Source organism: Balaenoptera ricei, chromosome 14 (genome assembly GCF_028023285.1).
Source record: "Balaenoptera ricei isolate mBalRic1 chromosome 14, mBalRic1.hap2, whole genome shotgun sequence".
NCBI classification, from domain to species: Eukaryota; Metazoa; Chordata; class Mammalia; order Artiodactyla; family Balaenopteridae; genus Balaenoptera; species Balaenoptera ricei.
The window spans coordinates 432,536-450,880 of record NC_082652.1 but is presented as its reverse complement, the minus strand read 5'-3'; the positions used below and the strand labels follow the sequence as shown (position 1 = coordinate 450,880).

At 56.2% G+C, this 18,345-nt stretch overlaps 1 protein-coding gene across 5 annotated transcripts in view; it reads right to left on the bottom strand.

The window, feature by feature from the left end:
- The window catches only part of GOLGA3 (golgin A3), a 45,318-nt gene that overhangs the window by 9,546 nt on the left and 17,427 nt on the right, over positions 1-18,345 (bottom strand). For all 5 annotated transcript variants that reach the window (XR_009497205.1, XM_059894021.1, XM_059894024.1 and 2 more), the window contains exons 7-18: positions 16,608-16,914; positions 14,182-14,384; positions 11,700-11,837; positions 9,916-10,077; positions 9,277-9,645; positions 8,414-8,491; positions 7,066-7,329; positions 5,914-6,008; positions 4,979-5,198; positions 2,420-2,563; positions 1,572-1,769; positions 605-721 (exon numbers count right to left, since the gene is read on the bottom strand). Coding sequence is in view for 4 of the 5 variants with exons in the window: in XM_059894021.1 (XP_059750004.1) it covers positions 605-721; positions 1,572-1,769; positions 2,420-2,563; positions 4,979-5,198; positions 5,914-6,008; positions 7,066-7,329; positions 8,414-8,491; positions 9,277-9,645; positions 9,916-10,077; positions 11,700-11,837; positions 14,182-14,384; positions 16,608-16,914 (2,295 nt within the window). In the remaining variant the exon portion in view is untranslated. The remainder of the gene's footprint in view (positions 1-604; positions 722-1,571; positions 1,770-2,419; positions 2,564-4,978; positions 5,199-5,913; positions 6,009-7,065; positions 7,330-8,413; positions 8,492-9,276; positions 9,646-9,915; positions 10,078-11,699; positions 11,838-14,181; positions 14,385-16,607; positions 16,915-18,345) is intronic.

Genomic DNA, 18,345 nt, shown 5'->3' with positions numbered 1-18,345 from the left:
GCTGACAGTCTAATGAGGAAGGAGCTTTACAGAAACCACGGACGAGGCATCACGAGAGTAAAAATTTTAAAGTGCACGGCCTGAGGTCCACTCTAGCTCGCAGGGTGGCCAGGGCAGGCCCCTCTGCGGGATGAGCCACCTGATGCACTGGTGAACACCTGAGCATGGAAAGGAGCAGCCAGGAAGACTGCTCCAAATGCAGAACATGGCCATGGGTCTCCAGAACCACCTTTCTTGGTTGCATTTTTAACACAAATAAACGTATACTGTTCTGCAGTTTGCTTTTTAACTCCACACTACGTGCAGGGCATCTTTCCCCAGCAAAATATGTAGCTACGGAGCTCTGTGCACATATCTTAGAGCCACATGACGGCACACACTCTTCCACTGATGAGCACAGGGTGGGGGCTCTCTCCAGCCTCGCTGTCACCAACCCCACGATGACACCCCGTCCTTGGACACGTCAGCAAAGGTATTCACACGCTAAGTTCCTGGAAGGGAACTCATGTGTCAAGGGTACTAATTCTCAGTTTTCAGACATTTAAAAATTACATTCCAGAGGCTGTATGAGGTTGCAATCTGGAACCGGTTGGAAGACACACACCTGCTCCTCGAGGCTGTGCACCGTCACCTTTTCCTTCTGTAGCGCGGCCTGCAAGGCCTGGACAAGCTGCTTCATCTGGCGGTCCTCCTCCTCTTTGCGCTGCAAAACTGCCTGCACCTACAGCACATTCCAAGAGTGGTAAGGAAGTCAGGACGTCAAATTTCCAAAGCCTGAAGAGCCCTGGGAGCAAGCAGGGGCCGCTCTGATCAGTGCCACGCGGGGGAGTCGAGCGTCAAGGGGGCTCAAGACATCATGACATGTTGCCAACAAGGGTACAAGCCAGGAAAGGAGTGAGAATTCCATCTCTGGAGAACGCCGTTCGTTAGCAAAACCGAAATCTCAGATCACAGGAGTATCATCAATCATATGATCATATTCAAGCATCTCGTTAGAAACCCAAAAGATGCATATAAACCAAGGGTCATCAGCGCAATCGCCTCCGTGGCAAGGCCGCCCGGGGCAGGAGTGGTGGGAACTACGGAAGCGCTCTCAAACCTGGTGGACTCAAGGCATGGGCTGGGCTGGGCTGCTGAACGCCATTTGAAGACTTCCCTGAAACACCCAGTGGGGCTGCAGAGCTGAGGAGCTAACAACGGGGTCTGCAGGGAGAGCCCCGCTGGGGTTTGAACCCCAGTGCTGAATCACAGGAGGCCCTCGGGTCAGAGTCCCTTACGTGCAGCATGACTGCCTTGAGCTGGGAAAGGGTCCCCGCTACCCCCCGGGAGTCGCCCGCCCACAGGGAACCTCATGGGCTGAGCCTAGTCCCTCCACAGCTCAGCTGCGGGGAGACACAGGCGCCCCGGACCCACCCCCGCCTCAGGGCTGGCAGAGGGGCTGCGACTCCAGCAGATTCTCTGGCCTCTACCCTGCAGGTGGCTGTGGTGACCAAGTGCAGACCACACAGCCAAAGCCCTCGGAGGGCTGCCCGGCCTGCAGCAAGTCTCCTGCTGCAAAGGAGTGTCCATACCTGCAGGTTCAGCTGGACCAGGTCTGCTTCCCTCTTGGCTAAAGCTGTCTCTAAGATGCCGTTGTGTTCCCTCAGGGCCGCGCTGGACTGTCCGAGGCCCATAAGTTTCCCTCTCTCATGCTCTAAGTCCAGAGCCAACTTCTTATTCGACTCCTCAAGGCACTTTATCTTCCTCCTGAAGCCTCTGGACTCTTGCAGCTGAAACAAACCAAAGTCACCGTGACGTCAGGGAGTTGCCCATTCTGGCTCGTGGAGTGCTCGCACACCAGGAACTGAACAGCTACCGCCACCCACAAGAACGCACAGGCGAGCACTGCCCCGGACACGAGGGCCCTCGCCTCACAGCTGGGAAGGCTGCCGCGGCCACGCCCCTTCTCTCCCGGACCCACAGCCGACAGCCCAGCCCTCCCCCGGGCACCGTGGGCTTGTGGAGCAGCACACCCAGGGTCGGAGCCCAGGCGGGCCCGGACTGAGTGTGAGAGACAACTGTCAACTGTGCACGCAGCCCCGCGGCTCCCAACAGCCACCTTGGGACCCTGTGCAGAGCCCTAGGTGACACCACCACGCTGCTCGTGTGGCACCACCCGAAGCCACGACCGTCTGGGCCTGAGAGTTACGTGGAGTTCCTCTAAAGGGTCGAGCCCCTTTGAGCCGGGTGTCTCGTCTGCCATACCGGAGAGGCAGTGGGCACAGCGGGCCCTGCTGCAGCGCGTGCGTGCGGGTGTCCGGCGGGGCGGGCGCTCAGAGACCCGGGCAGGCGGCCGACGGCCCCGGAAACGCAGAGCGGAGGCCGAGCGCCCGGGCCAGCGGCAGCGCCCCGCACGCGGGGCTGCGCGGCGTCCGCCTACCTCGTCCTCCAGCTCCAGCACCCTCTCCCGCTGCTCCTCCAGTTGCTGGCCGGTCAGCGCGATGACCTCCTGGAGCTCTCTCTCCAGCATCCTCTTGCTGTGGCCCACAGCCTGCAGCTCCGCCTCCAGGGCCTGGACCCGCTCCTGAGGGCCGGGACGGAAGGTGGGTTTGGTCACGGGTCCCTCCATGTAGCCCGGCTCGGCCCTGACGGCGCGAGGCTGCGACCACATGCGACAGGTGATCGGCTCTGCAGCCTTCCCTCTCCCTTACAGGGCGCAATCAGCCACCAGATAGCCCCACACAGTAATGACTCACAAACTAACTTTTTCACTTAATGCTTTGAAAACACAGAAAGATAAGAGCTACCAATTACCATCTGTGGCAACTAAGCTGCACCAGGCACGATGTAACCAATGCCACACGCCTGTGCACGCACACGTGCTCACACACACACACACTCTTCCTGCTGCTGCTGTGGGGCAGGTGCTGATCTGAGCCCCTCACAGGTGTCTCTCCACAGAGCCGTCCTAATGAGGGAGGCTCTACCATTTACCTCATTTCGGTCTCATTTTTTTTTAATAAATTTATTTATTTTATTTATTTATTTTTGGCTGAGTTGGGTCTTCGTTGCTGCGTGCGGGCTTTCTCTAGTTGCGGCGAGCGGGGGCTACTCTTCGTTGCGGTGCGCGGGCTTCTCATTGTGGTGGCTTCTCTTGTTGTGGAGCACGGACTCTAGGCGCGCAGGCTTCAGTAGTTGTGGCTCACGGGCTCTAGAGCGCAAGCTCAGTAGTTGTGGCGCACGGGCTTAGTTGCTCTGCGGCACCTGGGATCCTCCCAGACCAGGGCTCGAACCCGTGTTCCCTGCATTGGCAGGCGGATTCTCAACCACTGCGCCACCAAGGAAGCACCATCGGCCTCATTTTTTTTTACTTTTTAGTTTATACTGGAGTAGAGTTGATCAACAATGTTGTCTTAGTTTCAGGTGTACGGCAAAGTGATTCAGTAACATATACATGTATCTATCCTTTTTCAAATTCTTTTTCCATTTAGGTTGTTAGAGAATATTGAGCAGAGTTCCCTGTGCTGCACAGTAGGTCCTCGTTGGTCATCCTCGGCCTCCGTTTTACTGAGGATCAGCAAGGTGAGTGAGCTGCCTGAGACCCCACCTCACCAGGGCCGAAGTACAGGCTGAAGCAGGATTTTGGCTCTCCGGCTGTGCAGCAAGGGGGTGACAGACTGCACGGCAGTGACAGCCACTGCTGGCACCACGCAAGCCAAAGAATTCAACAGAGAGAGGTTTTCAAGTAAAAAGGAAATTGCAATTGAGTAAGTTCTCCCCCTCCCAATGTAAAAAGTAAGCATGTGAGAGGGCATATTGAATTTATGTATTTTGACAAAAGAACACCACGCTATGCTACAGTGTCCTCCAACTTACGAATTCTTAAACTGAGAGGAGACAGAAACAAAGATGAGAAGAAAATATGATTACTAAGCATAAGGGAAGTGACTCAAATCGGTGGGTAATAAACAAAACGCAGAATTTTATACCCACTAACCAAAGTAAAAGGAGGTGGTCAGATCCAGACTGCAGGGATCTGGGGACCAGGACACTCGTGACTGACAGAGTGACAGTGTGACGCCCAAAGGAGACCTGAGAGCCTCCACCACATGCATACATCCCCTCCACACACACACACACACACACACACACACACACACACACACACACACACAAAGCGTGCCCGTCCCCCACCCTAAACAATAACCCAAAGCAAAAGGCTCTCCCTCGCCTCAGGACGCTGCGGGGGGAAGAGCAGTTCCAGCGGCTCTCAGCCCTCGCCGTGTGCAGGTCCCTCTTCCTCCTGGACCCGAGCGTTTCACAGGCACTTCCCTCCACTACGTCGCACATGCTGTCCATCTCAAGGGCCGTCTGTCGGCAGAGCCATCAGCAACCCGCCCTCCCCTTGACGCTGGCCTCCGAGACGCCTCCCGTCGGCTCCTGCACTGGGTTCCCATCACCTCAGCTACCGTCACAGCCTCTCCTGGCCTCGGGTCCTCCCGACAGGACAGTGGCCAGGTCTCAGCTCACTCTCTGTCACACGGAAGGTCCACTCCAAACTCCCCGACCCCGGCTCACAGCCCCTCCAGCCAGACCCCTACTTGGCCCGATGCCCCCCAGAGCCAGCGCACAGGAGCAGCGCTCTGCTGAGATGCCCGCCGTCACGCGAGACCAGTTCAGACGTCACCTGTCCAAAGGCCGTCCTGGACCCCTCGACCCTCACGCCGAGCCCTCGCACCCCACGCATGGCGCTCACAGAACCTCCTCCCCAGACACGAGGAGGGCTGGGGCCAGCACCCCGCACGCGTTCGCAGGGGTCAAATGCAGCGTCAGAGCCCCTGGTCACATTGCTACCGCGAGGAATTCTGAAAAAATGCTGCCCACACGCTGGCCCCACACCGCCTTTCTAGACCCTCCTAGGACGGTTTCGGAGGGGAGGTGCCTGTACATGTCATGCCCCCGCAGCCCCCTGCACCGGCCGAGTAGGCGGGTTACCCACGTGCAGGGTGTGGTCGCTGCCGCTGCCACCGGCCGCCCGGGCTCTCAGCTGGCTCAGCTCGGCCTCGGCCGCCTCCTTGGCCGCGAGGGCCTCCTGCAGGCGGCGGCTGAGGATGCCCACGGCGTTCTCGTAGGCCTTGTGCTTGGTCTTCACCTCCTTCTGTGCGCTGCTCAGGTCCGAGCCCAGCTGCTTCAGCTTCCGCTTCTGCTCGGTGACGGCCCTGGGGCGTGGCAGAGACAGCAGCGAGTCTCAGCTCACCTCAGACCCACGTGCCACACCCAGCAAAGGCCAAGTGCGTCTCCATCCAAGCTCCACCCTCCTCTGCCCCCAGCTCCACCCCCTCCAGCACTGCGCTGCCCAGAATCCAGCTCCCCAGGATGTGGTCGGTGGGCGTCCCCTACAGAGCCCAGCACCGTGCTTTCATCTGTCCTGCTCCCCTCTTGGAGGTGCTTAAACCACCTTGTGGAGACAGAGAAGAGTCCTCTCCTCCCAAACAGAAAGGCTTCCAGCGCTCTTCCTGATCAGCAGCAAGAAACGCAGCACTCAGGCTCGCAGTCAGCCAGCGGCTGACAGAGCAGGGCGGTGCGGGACATGCCGCGGGGGTGAAAGGCCTGGCGCGGCCGGGGGAGGACGAGCACAGGTGCCCACCCCGGGCAGGGCGCTAGGGGTGTGAAGGGCGCTGCAACAAGTGCTTGACACGAGAAGTCAAATGAAAACAAAAACAAACGGGGAGTGTTTGTGAAAGGATGTGTTAGCACATCCACGTGTAACCGTCAGATCACGACGGAATCACTTTTCCAGCCTTAAACTTGGACCCTGACTTCCTAGGCCAGCTGTTGTAGACCGGCGAGGGCTGGACAGACGGTGCTGGGGGGGCCCGCACGGCTCACACCCCCCGCCCGGCCTCCCGCCAGCACACGCCCCGTGCCGCGTACCGCGTGGCTTCTTGCTGCAGCTCTTCTATTTGTTTCTTGAGCACCTCGTTGGCCTCCGTGAGAGCAGCTACCTGCTCTTTATCGAACTGCAAAGACTTCAAATAAAGGGAGGAAAAGACAAAATGAGGAGTGCCAAGCCTTCCACCTGAAGCCCAAATGTCGGAGTGGCTTCCTCTCAGGGCCGCCTTGCAGGGCACGGGCTTTGAGGAAGACCCTGGCCGAGGACCCCGCGATAAATGGCCATTTCACAGAGGTCGAGGGTCCCGCACTGCCCATGTCAAGGCCGCTGGTGGGACAGACGGGAAGAGCTGCCAACGAGAAAGCCTCAGGCGACGGCTCCCACCCGGTCCCCTCCCTGGCTTCTCCCAGCACCTCGGGGTGGCCTCGCGCCCCCTCCTGGCCTTGCCCGCTGCCCCGTCTCCCCCTATGCAATGAGCATCGTCCCCCCAGGACCGGCTCGGCCCTCGCAGCCGCGAGCCCCGTATCCCGCAGCTGCGGGGGTCCCACCAGCCCCTGGCTCCCCACAGCCCCCGGGCCCTCTCGTCCCGCCTGCACCCTCATGGCTCTCAGCTGCGGCCTCCAGCCTACCTGTCTCCCTGGACCCTGCCCGGCCCTCCGTGGGACTTCTGACACGTCACGCGTAAGACGGAGCCCTCAGTCTGACACCCTGCCCACCGCTCTCCCCAAGTCTACCGCCTGCCTCAGAAACGCTCCTCAGCTGCAGGCATCTGGCCTGAGGTCTCCCTCTCCTCGGTCCCGTGCCAGACACCTTCAGCGGCACGGCCACCACTGTCTCTCACAGACTCCGCCAGCCACGGGGGCCCTGGTGCGTGCACAGCAAATCCGGCCCCACCGCCCTTAAAGCCCGGAGCCCAAAGCAGCTGCTGCAGGCGGCCCGGCCCACGTCCCCTGTGCGCCTGGTCAGCCCCACGGTACTCCGTGCCCCCTGCTGCCTCTCTCCAGCGCCCACTCAAACGCCGGCTCGGACTGTCTCAGTAGCCCCCTCACAGCTCTACTCCGCCTGGATCTGAGCTCCAGGAGGGCCTTATTCTAGCCTGTTTCTCCAGAACCTCTCCACGGACCCTGCCCTGCCCACCGTACAGCCCCAGGCCCGTTCGGCTGAACCTTCACAAGTCAAAGGCGTCCCCAGACCTGTAAGTGCGTCTCCATCTCGTCGCGCTCCCTCTGCGTGGCCTGCAGGTGCCCTTCGAGGTCCACCACCTGCTGACGGGCCTGGGACGCCTCCCTCTGCAGACGCAAGTGCTGCACCTCCGCGGCCCTCTTCTCCCCTTGCAGCCTGACGGCCTCCTGCCGCTGCCCCTTCACCTCCGAGTCCAGCCTCCTCTTGGTGGCCTTCAGCTCACCGATGAGCTGGTCTTTGGAGGTGGCGTCCCGGCGGTAGGCCTCCACCATCACCTGCCCAACAAGCCGGAAGCTGCAGCCCGCGGGGCGGGTCTTCCAAGGGGTCAAGCAGTTTAAACAAAAATGCTCACCACTTATCTATATATAACTTTCTGGGGCTAAAGATACCTATCTCACCAAGTCTGAGATACCACTCACTGAGACACAGATCTGAACAGGACTGGGTGATGGACAGCGGAGCCAGGCCAGCCGCTGGGGGCCCTGACTGCTTCACTTTCTCGGGGGAATGTGGCCACTCCTTCCCGCTCCGCTTGCCCTGCCTGGCTTCTGACAGGCACTCCCGCTCGCGTCTCAGTGATAAAACCCACCACCGCTTACAACGCCCTCGGTTGCCCTTCCTCAGACCCTTGGTGGTGCTCTGCACTCATTCCTCAGACAGCAGAACTGGCTTCACTAATGTGAAGTGCCCTATTTCAGTGCTGGATCGTGGTGTGATTTTTTTCAAAGCAACGTTAAGCAGGAGGCCCAGCCGCTGTGGAAGCAACACACACTCACTCTGATGTGCCAGCAGGGCACGATCCGCATGATACGGATGCCAACACCCCCCGAAAATGCACCTGACTTCAGAGGTATAAAAACGGGAGGGGTGGGCTTCCCTGGTGGCGCAGTGGTTGAGAATCTGCCTGCTAATGCAGGGGACACGGGTTCGAGCCCTGGTCTGGGAAGATCCCACATGCCGCGGAGCAACTAAGCCCGTGAGCCACAACTACTGAGCCTGCGCGTCTGGAGCCTGTGCTCCGCAACAAGAGAGGCCGCGATAGTGAGAGGCCCGCGCACCGCGATGAAGAGTGGCCCCCGCTTGCTGCAATTAGAGGAAGCCCTTGCACAGAAACGAAGACCCAATACAGCCTAAATAAATAAATAAACTTATAAAAAAAAAAAAAAAAAAAAAAAAAAAAAAAAAAAAAAAACGGGAGGGGTGAGGAGTGTACCTCAGAATCAGTGAAGTGCCTTAAAAAAGCTGGAGTCTAGTTGTTACCTTCCTCTCGAATGATTTCCTTCCAGTGAAGAGATTAAACGTACAGGATTTTCTTCATGTGCTTGTTTCACAGAAAGAAAACCAACCACGTGTTCTTACCTTCTGTTGAAGAAACTGCTCCTTTATCTTCTGCGCCTGCTTCTTCAAGGAGGCAGCTTCTTGCTGCAGGTGCTCCACCTACGAGGGACATGTGTGCAGACATCACACTGGTGGCCCTGGGCGGGCCCCATGCCTCAGGGGGACACGTGGGCACGGAGGCATCAGTGACCTGCCTCCGCGCCTCCTGTCCTAGAAGCTTACAGACGGGTCAGCACCTGCAGAGAAATCGCACCTACTTCCTGGAGGGAAAACATGCCGACTTCCTCTTGTCCTCGACGCTCATGGAGTGGGATTCGAAGACAAAACCATTCCCGACACTAACTCTACTTCCTCCACACCCTGCAGCTTTCTTGTTCCGTCTGTGTTTGCTTACTGTTCACCCACATCATAGCACGGCAGCTCCCGGGTGTGGCGTGCTAGGTCACGTGCGCACACACCCGGACCCTCGGCCGTCTCCCCACCCTCACCCACCGTCCTGCCGACACGTCCAGGGGGTTGCACTGTGGTCAGGCAGTCAGGAAGGAAAGAACCAAAGTTCCACGCTGCTTTTGCCAAGTCTGAGCTCCTCATCATAGGTGCACTGAAGCTGGTGTTTCTTGGCAGATGACTTTCAAAGCCCCAAACAACTCGGTTCCCAGTTCTCAGCCAGGTACCTGCACACCCAGCCACTAACCTAGGACCGGAAGTACCCCATCAGCTGCTGTGGGCCCCTTCCCCAGCTGAGCCCTGGGCCCTCCCCTGGAAGTGTTCTTCCATGTTTCAAAAAAAAGAACCAAACAAACAAAACAAAGGACCAAACAATCAGTGTTACTTCTTGTATATGTGATTTCCACTCGTAACAAAGTGACAGCAAACTGCATTACCTGGCTGGACTTGATGGCTAGTTCCTGTGTCAACTGCTCTAAAGTTTCTGACGTGTCCTGAGCACCCGCTTCCAGGCATTTTGCGTCTCTATCAAATTGCTCCCTGCCGCTCTGGGCTGCCTGCACAGCCACCTCCAAGACGATCTTCTCGTTCTGCAGGAAACGGATGGCATCGTCCCTGGCGGCGGCCTCCCCCTGCAGCTCATCCAGCCTGGCCTGCAGCTCGTCGCAGTGCAACTGCAGGTCCCCGAGGGCCTGCTCCCTGCTCTGCAATGTCTCCTGCGTCGAGGTGAACTGCTTCAACAGGTCCAGGTGCTCCTGCTGCAAAGCCTCAAGCTGCTGGTCTCGCTGATGCAAAGTCAGCTTCACCTAGGAAAAAAGGAACCATAGTCAATGCAACCGCGCTTGAACGAAAACACCGCGTGCTCCAAGAGTTTGTACTTTTTCCGTGCTTGGGTTTTAAACAGTGTGGACCGACGCTCTGGAGGCAGCCTTCTGCGTAAAGCTGCGGCACAGAAGACCACGAGCTGAAGCGAACCCCCGCTGGGTCTGACGACATGACGGACAGACCAGCACAAGCGAGCCCCGTGCGGCTGGCCGCGGCCCCAGGGCAGCGACACGAGCCCCCGAGGGGCTTGCCTGCTCCAGCTGCTGCTCCAGGGCCGCCGCTGAGGCCACCGTCTTCTGCAGCTGCTCCTTCTCGTCTTCAAACTCCTCCAGCCTCCTCTGCAGGTCCTCCTCCACCATCGTCTTCGCCTCTTGAATCTGCACAAAGGCAGCTTCCTGGTCCAACATGTCAGCCTGGGCCCAGAAGACAGAGCATTTTTTAAAAAGCAGGATAACCTGTAGCCACAGCCTCAGCGGGCAAATCCCCACCCCTGAGAGAAGCCATCTCCCCCGTCACCATCCTGTCCGTGACACACAGACAGGGGGCCCGAGGGCAGAAAGCTGGCGCCCTCCCACTGCCAAGACAGGCCACCGGCCGATTCCTCCACCCATGCTTCCCCTGCTGACCCTCGGGCCTGGCTGAAGAGAGAAGCAAGCAGACAACCCAGGTTTAAGAACGGGGAAACAGCGGCGAATGAAGCCGCCACCGCCGCCGCCGCCGCCTGCATGAAGACAGGCTGTTCGGGGTGTGACACACGGCACATTCTCTTTCACAAGATTACTTCTTCTTTTTTTTTTTTTTAAAGATTATTTATTTATTTTTGGCTGCATCGGGTCTTAGTCGTGGCACGCAGGATCTTCACTGAGGCACGCAGGATCTTTCGTTGTGGCGCGCGGGCTTCTCTCTAGTTGTGGCGTGCGGGTTTTCTCTCTCTAGTTGTGGTGCGCGGGTTCCAGAGTGCGTGGGCTCCGTAGTTTGTGGCACGCAGGCTCTCTAGTTGAGGCGTGCGAGCTCAGTTGCTGTGGTGCACAGGCTTAGTTGCCCCGCGGCATGTGGGATCTTAGTTCCCTCACCAGGGATAGAACCCATGTCCCCTGCACTGGAAGGCGGATTCTTTACCACTGGACCACAGGGAAGTCCCACAAGATTACTTCTGGATGCCACTTGGTAAGACTAGAGACCAGGGGCCGTGGGGCAAATATGGCATTCCTTGCGTCCTGACTACGTAGGTAAGACCCAACATCTAGGAGTTTTCTTAGGGAAAAAACATTAGCTTATAACTTAGAATCTTTTTAGTTCTTTGACCCTGAGCCCTTGAAGCATGTGTTTGACACAACACGACTGTCCTTCATCATCCACGTCATCCGTGAGGACAAAGGAGCACATGCAGAGAAGTGGGGAGATGGGAGACCACAGTCACAGAACACCGACCTTCCGTGTGACAGTGAGGTTCTCGGAGCACACTGCCAGGATGCCGTGTACCCCTTTTCTTCTTTACTTTTCCCAACAAGCCTATTAAGTAGGTATTATTATCCACATTTAATGAAAAGGGAACAAAGCCCAGAGAGCTAAGATATTAAGTCCAGGGTCTCACAGCTGACAAAGAACACAGGTGAAAGCCACTGCATCTCCCTACCCTGGGATAATCCAGAGGCGGCTGGACACGGTCCTAAGCAGTCCACGTGGCTGTTGGAGTGTGAAATGGTAACGCAGGCTGAGGCTGGAACTGGGCAGTGCAGAGGAAGGCCCCGGTTACCTCTGACAACGCAGAGACGAGGGAGGGAGGGGATGGGCGTACAGGGAACACGAGGAACAGAATCCCGAAACCTTAAATCGCTGCACATGGTTCAAGGGAGTATTTTAAAAGATACACATACGTACGCACGTATGTAGTACTAATGTTTACGTATAGGTGTATGTATTGGTATATTTTCCTAACCTTGATCAATGTCAAAAAAAAAAACAAAAAAAAACCACAAACCCCCAAACCCCAAGACAACACTGACACACCGCAGCCCCAGAAGCACGGCCCCACCTCGATGCCCTGGAGCTGGGCGGCGATGCGCTCCTTCTCCTTGATCGACCTCTGCTGGGTCTCCGTCAGCTGGTGGGACAGGGACACATTCTCAAGCTTCAGGTGCTCCAGGAGGCCGGCCTGGCTCATCTGTCCGATCTTCAAAGGAAAACACCACAAGTCAAAGGTTGCTAGATTCCAAGCACAAGCACAGCCCAGCCAGTCCCTGAGGCCACCAGGGTGAGGGTCTCTGTACAGCGCTGGCCCCCGGGAGGGCCGCTCCCCAGGACCACCGCCCCCGCAGGGCCTCCCTGCCCACCCTCCTGGCAGCCACCATGACACTCAGGCCACCTGGGTTCTGTGTACCTAAGAGGAGCCAGCCAGCAGCCCAGAAGTCAGCGCTCATCACCCCCACGACGGTGCGGTTTGTTGCAAGACCTACATGACAGTTCCCACTGAAGGGGCATCCCTGAGTCCGGAGGTGAGGGGCCTCATCTGGGCGGCAGGGACAGCCAGGAATCTGCCCATCAGATAAACTGACCCACGGGCAGACACACCTTTGGCCCTGCCCTCTCAGTCCCCGACTGTCCTGGTCACGCACCAGGTTGACCCTGGCCATTCCCAGGAAGTGGCACTGGCATCCGCCCCGGTCTGACCTAGGCCGTGCAGACCTGCGAGCACGTCCCTTCCAGAGCCGACGTGAACGCTCCTAGACTTACAGGAGCCCGATGCGACCAGAAGCTGTGAGCTTCAGGGTCTAAGACCGAAGCTGCCCAGAGCAAGGAAAGGCGTCATTCGCCGGGACTTCATCTCAAGGCAACAAAAGAATAAAGACTACCCTGCGTTCTTCTCCGACCTGAACGTTCCTGGGACACTTCTATGTTACCGGAAAAAGAGGGCGAAAGTGTATCACACACGGTAATTAAGGAATGCTGAACCTGGGTGTCAAAGGTATTTGAAAAAAGCAGTTATGATTCTCAAACTGCCATTCCCTTGGACTCTTTCTCCATTTCTGTCTTCCAAATGCCATTTCTGACTTAGCTCAGGACATAAATCTGGCTTCTTTAAATATTTTATGCCTCAAATAAATGCACGACAGCTTCAAAATTGCATTGACTTGCAATTTTTTCCAAGCACACGGTAAGCAGAACAAACGCTTATTTATACTAAGGACGTATTTAAGCCAGGTCCTCTAGCTTAAAAAATACACAACATAAGGACTTCCCTGGTGGCGCAGTGGTTAAGAATCTGCCTGCCAATGCAGGGGACATGGGTTTGAGTCCTGGTCCGGGAAGATCCCACACGCCGCAGGGCAACTAAGTCCGTGCGCCACAACTACTGAGCCTGCGCTCGGGAGCCCGCGAGCCACAACTACTGAAGCCTGTGGGCCTAGAGCTCATGCTCCGCAACAAGAGAAGCCACCGCAATGAGAAGCCCGCGCACCGCAACAAACAGCCCCAGCTCACCGCAACTAGAGAAAGCCCGCGTGCAGCAATGAAGACCCAACGCAGCCATAAATAAATAAATAAATAAATACATAAATAAATTTATTAAAAAAATATATACAACAAATTTTTTAAAATTCTATTTTGTATATTTGTAGACTTTAGATTTTTTTAAAAAAGAGCATTTGGTGGAGTTAGTACTTTACATCCTCTACTTGAGAAGTAAAGTTTCAGCATTTTGAATACTGTAACAAAAAAGGTACAATATTTTACCTGGATAAAAAAAAAAGTGGGGAGATAAAATAAAACCCACAGCAAAATTCAAAGAGAAGACAGGCTGACCAAGGCACCATCAGCACCCTCACAATCGGTCCAATTAGTGCAAACGCTGAGATTTGGAGCAAAGTGCATTTCAGCATCTTGCCTACTGCTCCCGAGAGCACGCCTCGGCCCCGGTCACCCTGCAGACCTGGCCTCACACCTGCTCCCACTCATGCAGAATCAGAGGCTGACACTCTGGTACCCTAACAACACGGGAAGAAAGCGAGGATATGGGAAACGAGTGTTCTCTGGGAGGATCTGGTGACCAGGCAGCTGGAGAGCTCTGCCAGGAGGTGGCATGTGCCACGCTCTGTGCACGTAAGAAACGCGCCACAGGAGGCGGTGACGGCACGGGAGAGCCGGGGAGCAAGAGACCCCCGCAGGCGTGGATTTGACAGCTGGGTTCCAACGACAAAAGGCAACCCCACAGAGGGGGCGGGATGTACGACTCAGAGCAAGGAACACAGGACGTCCCAGAGAGGGGGATTTTAGTATTTAAAATGCTCAAGCAGAAGCTGTGAAACTCCCTGTGTCAGAAGGTCACAGAAGGCGGTGACCCCTCCCCGCAGGGCCTCCCTGCCCATACGGTGGGGTGTGGGCTAGACGGGTGCTCAGCAGATTTTCAAAAAACGTATGGGTGAAATCTAAACTCAGAAAAGTCACTTCAGTTTAGGGAAAAAGCAAGTGTTCCACACCAGATGTGCAGCATGAGCCGCCGGCCACGGCAGGGGCTGTACCTGGATGTGGGCCATCTCGCCCTGCAGCCGGACCCGGGCCTCCTGGGCCAGGGCGAGCTGCTGCTGGTACCACTGCCGGACACTCTGCAGGGACGCAATCTCGGCCTGGGACGCCTTCAGCTTGCTGGTCAGCGTCGTGCGCTCCAGCTGCACCTGCTGCAGCTGGCTCTGCAAGGCTGTCATCTGCTGCCGCAGGTCATGCACTGAAACAAGCAAGCAGAGACGCTCAGGGGAGCCCGGCCGCGCCAAAGGTCCCGTCAAGCCGGCTCCGCAGACAGCGGCGCACGCTGGGTCCCCTCCTCCTCGGCACGACGCCTCATACGCAACTGCAAGCGCCGAGCCACAGCCCCCGGGCATCCCGGTTAGGGTCTGGTCACTGCTCTCAACTGATCAACACACAGCCTTGTTTTACGTGTGCTTCTGCTGAAAGACACCTTGCTTCACTTTCTGTTGATTCATTAACGCTGAATTGACAGTCGACAGCGCTGTACCTCGTGCCTGCGCGAAGCTTGTCTATCACCCGTGTTTTCTCCACAAAGCACACCACGGCCTTCCTGCACTTAGGAACACCACACAGTGTTTGGGGTTAATCGTAAAGAGCAAAACCACCCCAAAAAGCACAAAAATGCAAAAATCGTGGCACTAAATCAACCATTAAAGGACACTTGTGGTACAAGAGCTGAACCAAGAAGGCTGAGCCTTTTTGCACATCAGGTGACCCCAACGCTTCTCTGCTCTGCACCTATCTGCAAATGACCGGAAAGAGCTGTGAGTACTGATGGGGGTACAAATACATTTAGTGAGTCGGAGAATTCACAATTAGCAAATCTGCAAACAATGAGATCGACTGTGTGTCCACAACGAACGTTGCCATGGGAGCTTTCTGGCTCCAGACTTTGGCGTGATGACGTCTGTGAGTCATCAACAAGCTCAAGAATGGTATACACACTAAACCCCGATGGTCTGCTGATACAGTCAACACTGTTGAGGGCAGGGCGGAAAGAGGAGCAGACAGGAAATCATAGCAGAAACCCGAATCGTAGTACAAACAAAACCAATCCATTATTTTAAAAATAAATTACACCAAGTATTTAAGAAAACACTTATGATTCTAATGATAGTTTCCAAAAATTTAAAACAGAACAAAAAAACACAATAGGATCCATGACCCCTGATGTGAAGCCCTTGGGGACAGATGTGCCTCAGAGCTCAGAGCAGTGGGGCCTTCGGATGGCAACAGCAGCATCCCCCCCGCACCCCCAAGTCCCCCAGCCAGCAGACGCGCCGACAGCAAGGTGCGGGGAGGCCGGCACGGCGCTGGGCGCGGCCCAGTCTGCTGCCTGCCGCGCTCTGCTCAGGCCAGGCCTTGCAACCCAGAGCAATACAGAACTTCTTGGATTTTATAATTTTCTTAAGGGATGGGGTATCATAAAATGCTCAGAGACTAAAGTCAGTCGGCTGTTTTATTCCTCAGCTGGTGCTTTCCCCCCCCAGGATCCGGATAAAGTTGTTGCCACAGCGGTTTGTCACTTTTCCTTTATTTCATCAGATCTGAAACCTCGTCTCACAAGCCTTACGGCCAAGACTCCACGTCGGCAGACATGGTCCTTCACAGCAGCCCCGCTGCGCCCCGCTCGCGTCGCTCAGACACTCAGACCTCGGGGACGAGAACGCCATCTCTCCAGCCTGCACTGGAGGACCAGGGTCTGGGCTGACACGCCCTGGGCTCTGAGCGCCATCCTCCCACCCCCTCTCCCCCTCCTCCCGTCAGCCCAGTGAGATGTCGTGAGCCCACAGACCACACTTCTTGGCACCGGCCGGGTGTGGAGCGTGGGCTCTGGGAATGGAGTACGCGCCCCCAGGATGAGCAGAAAGCACGAGGGAAGGACACACAGGTCCGCCGTGCCTGGCCCACCAGCAAGGTTCCCTGACTCCGCTGTTCCATCTGTCTACCGTTCCAGAGGGGCTTCCCACAGGGATCCAGCTAGACCCAAAACCTGAACTTATGGAAGGGAGAATAAAGACCTACTACTCAACAGTCTAAGTGTTGCTTTTAAATATTTTAAATGGCACCTGCAATTCTGGAATAAGCAGGCAGATCTAGCCCCCAAACAACAATGGACTGAGAAGGCAGAAGAGTGGAAACGATTACTTCTGACAGTCAGGGGTCCAAAGTCCATTTCTAAGACCTAAGCCGCCCCCCTGATGTGCATGCAAAAACGTGCAGAACTCCTCAAGCTGAACCAAAAACAACACTACTTTAGGCAAGTGGACACTTCACGTATAAATCAGAAGGGAGGACAACCCCCAGCACGCTGAGGTGACAAAGGTCGGTCCTCAGAGCAGACGAGGCACCCCCACCAGGGGCACAGCCCCGGGGCGCCTGCATGCGACTGAGGGGCGGACACGCGGACGCGGGATCTCACCTGTGTTGTCCTTGCTGAGGATGCTCCTCTGCATGTCCTCCACTTTGGCCACGAGCCGCTGGTACTGCCCCTCTGCCAACCGCAGGTCGCTGTTGGAGGAGGCCAGGCTAGCATTCTTGGCTTCCAGCATGTTCTGCAGAGCGCCCATTGCCTGCTCGAGGTCCCAGCAAGACTGCTTTAAGGTGTCCACCTCCGAACTGAGCGAGTCCTGCCTCTGCTGGCTGCTGTGGCTGTGCTCCAGCTGTGCCCGCAGCCTCGTGTGCAGGGCGGCCAGCTGCGCTTGCAGCTCGGTCTTTTCTTTAAGTGCCTGGAAAGACCCACACAGAGGCACACTGACGTTCAGGAAAATAAGTCACTTCCACCCTGCGTATTAAGAAGGTTGCCAAAACACAGCCAATGACACAGAGAAAGGTGTCCAACAGGTGAACTTTACAGGAAAGCACCATGTTTTCCAAAACATTCAGTCACCTCTAGCATTACAGTTATCCAAAAAGAAGGGGTTTCTCCAAACCGGCGTAAGAGGTAGGAGGGGTGAATACAGAGTCTGCCTGTTTTCTGCACGGTGGCACCTGAGCAGGGCAGCACGTGGGAAAAGCTCTGCAAGCACCCACTCACCCACAAGGACGCTGGAAAACATATTTGTCCAAAAAACAAAAAAGCACACAAGCATGCACAAACACACAGTGTAAGAACACCCGGAGCGCTGAGGGGTCTCTAGAAGATGAAGAGTAGCCAGGTTCAGATTTGGGGAAAACAAAATCCACAGAACACGCCTGTGGGGAAAGGGTGCCATTACACAGGAGAGGCTTGGAGGGGCTGCAGCCAGGGCCGCCAGGCATGGAGCAGCCTGACGCACGGTCTGTGCCACGTGGCAGGGCCACAGGGACCACTGTCCGCGGGACCCAGCAGGGAGAGGAGAGGTGGGGCCTCGAGAAGCCCCAGGCCCCAGGGGCAGCTGAGAACAGACACTGAGCAAAGGGCACGACCCCTACCCACCCATCAGCATCTCCCACCCACCCCGAAGTCAGCCTATCAGGGTGTGTGTGTACAGCAACTTCAAAATGCAAAGAAGAGCAGACAGCTGCACGTCAACAAGCAATAGCAGAAGACCAATGTCGTGAAGACAAACAATAAATTCAACAAACGGAAGAACAAATACCCCAAAAAAATGAATTAACTGAGCAAACGCAATAAGATTTAGTAGTAAGTATAATCAGCATTTTCACAGAAATGCCAAAAAGTTTTGCACCCGTAACAATCCACAAAGATCTTGGCTGGGACACAACCGAAGAGCAAATCAAATCTCAGGAGGATAAGGAGGTAAAGTAAAAGCCAGCTAAGGTGCTTCGATTGTTCAGGGCGTCAAACTCAGGGGTGGTGGACACGCACTTGCTGAGGTCACGTTCTACAGGAGGACACAGTGAAAATCGTGTGCAACTAAAATTAGCCCTGACACCTCGGTAATCACCTCTTCAGTCTAGAGTTTCATGTACAGAGTCTGTGTCTCAGGACCGTGTGAACAAAAAAGTCATCAGACGTGAGAAGCACATGCAGCAGAGCAAGCACCCTCGTGTGCACGGCGCCCGCACCCGCACAGCGCGGGCTCCTGAGGGGAAGGCCCCCTGCCTCGACCTCACGCCCCCCAGGACCTTGTGCTCTCCCCCATCTCCGTGCCAAATGCAGAGGATCAAAGGCAGTTGAACTGAGTTACTCTAATTGTTGATCGGAAAGCTGAAAA